Source organism: Microplitis demolitor, chromosome 8 (assembly GCF_026212275.2).
Source record: "Microplitis demolitor isolate Queensland-Clemson2020A chromosome 8, iyMicDemo2.1a, whole genome shotgun sequence".
In the NCBI taxonomy this organism is placed as follows: Eukaryota; Metazoa; Arthropoda; class Insecta; order Hymenoptera; family Braconidae; genus Microplitis; species Microplitis demolitor.
In genome coordinates this window covers 6,359,246-6,364,297 of record NC_068552.1, presented here as the reverse complement: position 1 = coordinate 6,364,297, position 5,052 = coordinate 6,359,246, and the positions used below count along the sequence as shown (strand labels likewise).

General features: G+C 34.1%; 1 protein-coding gene across 1 annotated transcript; it reads left to right on the top strand.

Annotated features, from left to right (window-relative positions):
- The first annotated feature begins 2,558 nt into the window (after positions 1 to 2,558).
- Positions 2,559 to 3,785, top strand: LOC103578568 (uncharacterized). Its single transcript, XM_008559698.3, has one exon. It carries the CDS (start codon positions 2,559 to 2,561, stop codon positions 3,783 to 3,785), a length of 1,227 nt encoding a protein of 408 aa, XP_008557920.3.
- Positions 3,786 to 5,052: the final 1,267 nt, after the last annotated feature.

Below are 5,052 nucleotides of genomic sequence, written 5' to 3'. Positions count from 1 at the left end.
ACCTATTTTAATATTTTAAAAACGATAAAAATCAGTCGTATACCCTTCGTCGTTCCGGTATTGGGACATTTACCTTATAAGATGTTTTGGTATACGTGTATAGGTTTGACAGAGATAAAAGCTATCAACATTTTTGTGCCACTCCATACAAAAATATGCTCTGACATGATCTTGCTTCTCACAAGCTACGTCATCGAATATCATAAGCGAATTCGGTTGTGCATCATCTGGATTAACAACTGATTCATGATCATTAAATGGGAAGTATCCAACTCCTTCTATAGGCTGTAGTGCTGACTCTAAGAATTTATATTTAGGCTGATTCAATGATTTAGAGTATACATAAATGTTCTCAAATCTCAAACCATTAGGATGAGTAATTAGTGCAAGGAGTGCATTCGTTTTCCCACAGTTCGATGGCCCACAAAGAACTGCTCGAACAGTATTTGGTAGTAGTGAACCATGACGTTTTTGAATTTTTTTCTCATCACCTTGAATTATTTGATCAAAATTGATCACAGGTAATTTTGCTGTCTGTTTTTCAAACTTCATTTCGAATTATTTTAGGTGACACTAAATACTATGTTAATCTGCTGATGATTCAATTCTGACTAAACAATATGCTTATAAGTACCGAGTACTTATACATTTGAGATTAGTCATAGATCTGCAATGGTTAAGAGCAGACGTATTAGTAAAGTTGAAACTAAGCGTGGCAAAGGTTTTATCAACAGTGTTATAAATATACTACCTATAGAATTACATGTGCCGGGATATCAGTATTGTGGACCTGGTACAAAATTAACGAAAAGATTAGCTCGAGGTGATCCAGGTATGAATCCTCTGGACAGAGCATGTAAAGCTCATGACATTGCTTATTCTAAACATTCTGACAATATGGCAGCACGTCATGAGGCTGATAAAGAGCTTGCTGAAAAAGCTTTGCAACGTCTTCATGCAAAAGATGCTAGCCTTGGTGAAAAAGCTGTGGCTTGAGGAGTCAATAAAACCATGAGAGTGAAGAGAAGTTTGGGTATGGGCATGAAAAAGATGGCTACAGTTAAAAAGAAGTTGGAAATAAAGAGGGGGAAGTCTAAGAGAAATAGTAAAAAGAGGAAAAAGACAGTAAAGAAAAAAAACGACTTGTCCCCATCCGACAAATTATAAAATCAGCTCAAAAAACGATGAACGACGGTGTACTCATTTTACCATTCAAGTCTGCATTACGGGGCGCTCGTAAAGCTGTAAAAATGGTTGGTGGGAAAAAAAAAATACGATCATAGCGTGTATTACCCATACCACCACTAAAAGTAGGTGAATTGCTACCATTTTTAATACCAATTCTTGCTGGTTTAAGTGCTACTGGTGCATTAGCTGGGGGCGCTGCTGGTATCGCTAGAGCTGTGGATGCTGCCAAGACTGCTAAACGTGAATTGCAGGAGACTAAACGGCATAATTCAACAATGGAAGCTATAGCCTTGGGAAAAGTTTTGGTAACCTTCAACCACCAAATGAACTCATGAAATATCTCGATGTTGGGAGCGTGAAATATAATCATCAGAAATATCAAGATTATGATACCGTTATATGTGGACACTTGTGTCTCAAATTTCTAAATAATCAATTATAAATATATGAGACGAGTATAAAATGTATTTATTTATGGCTGATTCGTTGACGTTAACACTATCTGGAGCGACCTCCACATTGGAAGCTCAATATTTTCCACCCATTGAATTATCGCCTGGGACAAGTTATGTCTTGGACTTGTAGAAATAACATTCAATTCTATACCTAATATCGATGAAGGTTGTAATAAGTTGTATTTATCCAGCATAAATGGGAAGGAAGCAGATAAAATTATAACAATACCAACCGGAAGTTATGAACTACGTGACATTGAAAAGTATTTAATAAAGGAATTACCTGAGGGAGTAGAATTGAGTATCAGAGCAAATAACAATGAATTACATAGTGAAATTAAATGTAATCAAATTGTAAATTTTGAGCCGAAAGATTCTATCGCATCATTATTAGGATTTGGAAATCGCCGACTTGCGCCATACCTTCTACACAAATCCGATTCGCTAATAAAAATCCTTAAAATCAATGCACTGCGAGTTGAGTGCAATATTACTACTGGTGCATATATGAATAATCGTAAAGTTTACACAGTTCATGAGTTTTTCCCAAGTGTTGCACCAGAATATAAGATCATCGAAGTACCATTCCACATCATTTACTTACCAGTCGCAGTACAATCAATACACAATCTTCAGCTGCGAATTGGTGATCAAGATGGAAATTTAGTGAATTTTCGTGGTGAAACGATTACAATAAGATTGCATATGAAATCAGTGAAATAATGGGGATTGTATATGATAAAAAAATTGGAGGCAGTTATAAAAGTCAAGCATCATGCCTAAAGCCCATCAGTCGTCGTGTCCCTGTCAGGGTGCTAACATCTCAGAACGCCCAATTTCTCAAAAGCCTGGGATTAACATTACGTGGAAGATCGGTAAAATAAGAAAAATCAATTTGTGCTGCATTATACTACCATGGCGGAAATCTTAAACATCCAAAAACCAATAATCTTCGACGAATCGATTTCTCACTATGAGGTTCATTCACATCAACCTTATGCTTCAACAACATTTAATAATAGTGATGAAATAAGAATCAGTATTCAACATCAAGATTTATGCATTCTACCGAGTAAGAGTTCTTTACACATTTGTGGGAGATTTACTAAAGAAGATGGCACTGCTGTTAGTGAAACTATGGAGTTGGTTAACATGGCCATTTGTCACATGTTTGAAGAAATACGCTACGAATTGAATGCTATCGAAATTGATAGATGCAAGAATGATGAAATTACAAGTCTAATGAAGAATTATATATTTTTAACTCCCGGACAGGCTAATTTAATGGAAAACGCCGGGTGGTTAGAAACTGGTGATAAATTGACTAATGGTGACGGATATTTTGATATTTCTATACCGCTGAGTTTATTACTTGGATTCGCTGAAGATTACAATCGGATTATTATGAATGCTGAGCATGAATTAATTCTTATAAGATCAAACACTGATATTAACTCATATCTACATACACCTGCTGCTCGAGAGGCTGCTGAAAAAGTTAAAATACTTCTTAATAAAGTGGAATGGAATGTACCATACATTACAATGTCCCATAAACAGAAGATTCAAGCACTCAGTTTTATCGCAAATGATCCAGCTATTCCATTAAGCTACCGTACATGGCAATTATATGAATATCCACTACTTCCGAAAACAACAAAACATGTTTCGCCTATCAAAACTTCGACGCAATTGGAGAAACCACGATACTTGGTTCTAGGATTTCAAACTGCAAGAAAAAATGTTGTGACGAAAAATTCCAGTCACTTTGATCATTGTAATATCCGAGATGTAAAAGTTTTCCTCAATTCTCAAAGTTATCCATATGGAAATTTGAATCTAAACATTAATCGCAATCAGTATGCTTTATTGTATGATATGTATACTAATTTTCAAACGTCATACTATAATAAAGAGCCGGAACTATTGTTAACTAAAGCAGGATTTTTGGAAGAAGCACCTCTCTACATTATCGATTGTTCAAAACAAAATGAATCAATCAAATCTGGACCAGTTGACATTCGTGTTGAATTTGAATCAAATGATCAGTTTCCCGATCAGACATCAGCATACTGCTTAATTCTACATGATCGTATTATTGAATATAATCCATTAAGTAATACTGTAAGAAAATTAACTTAATAATTATTGTATTAGATAACAAGGTTGAGAGAAATAAATAAATTTTTTCACAAATAAAAATATGTTTTAATAAATTTTATTTTTGCTTATACTCAATTCACATAATCAATTAATACAGCATGAAAAGTACATATAATTATAGGAGTTTTAAATAAATGTTAAGTATGCATTTATAATTATTTTAATGCATTTTTTAGTTTTTCATACTTAGTACAATCTTTTTTGTAAGGATAAAGATAAATTCCTGGGACATCATAATCAGGACTTGTAATTGAATTATGTTCAATGCAAAACTTATAGTCCATAATTTCAAAGTTCCGTTTGAAATTAATTGGTAGTTTATCCCAGACAAATCGTATTTGAGATCGAGCGAATTGGAGAATGAACACATCATCAAGACAAGCGATGTCAACTGCATCCATTTTTTCAAATCTGATAGTTGATAGAATAACTGTACTGATTTCTCATATGATGGATTACAGCCCCAATATTTCAAAAACCATTGTTTTATCTGCTGAACAGTTCTGTATGAACAAGCATAATGTCCAAGTTTGGTGTGGTTGAATCTGAATGCACATCGAGGTCTGTTCATGTTTTCTAAATCAATAACTAGGACTGCATAATCAATCATTTCTTCGAGTCGTTTTTGCATTGTTGGCCCTTGTAAATAAAAATATCGCGCATTCTGAACTAGTTGTTTTACCATAGGTTGCAATGATTCATAAGGATGATCACCAGTATCCCAGTGAATACTATGACGATTCCCATCTTGATCTTCACTTTGTTGCACAATCACAGTGTCAGTGTACTGGATAGGTGGTTTGAATACGCAAATTTTGCATTGATATGCACCATTTGCATTATTTAGGTTATAAATATCAACGACACATAATTCCTTGATAATAAATTTTCCATTGGAAACTATATAACCAACGAAATCCACTATATAATCCATTGTTATTTATTTATCAACTATGCGACTCTCCAATTTTTCAAGATTTTGAATGATTTTATATAAGTTTTTTATCGAATCTTTCAGAGCAATGCAACTTGGGCACGACGAATCTCGTTTGCTTCTGATTATATCCAAATTTTTATAATAAGAAAATAGATCACTAAGAAAAGAACCAATAACCTCTGGACATATGTCACCAATATAATTTTCAACTATTTCATCAGTGTCTATCATATCCGGATGACTAATACGTAAAAAATGTTTTTCACTATCACTTAGCTCCTCCATTAAGCACAGCTATAACTAGGAGGA

Coding starts and splice junctions, on each gene's coding strand:
- LOC103578568 (XM_008559698.3), top strand. CDS start 2,559: ATGGCGGAAATCTTAAACATCCAAAAACCAATAATCTTCGACGAATCG.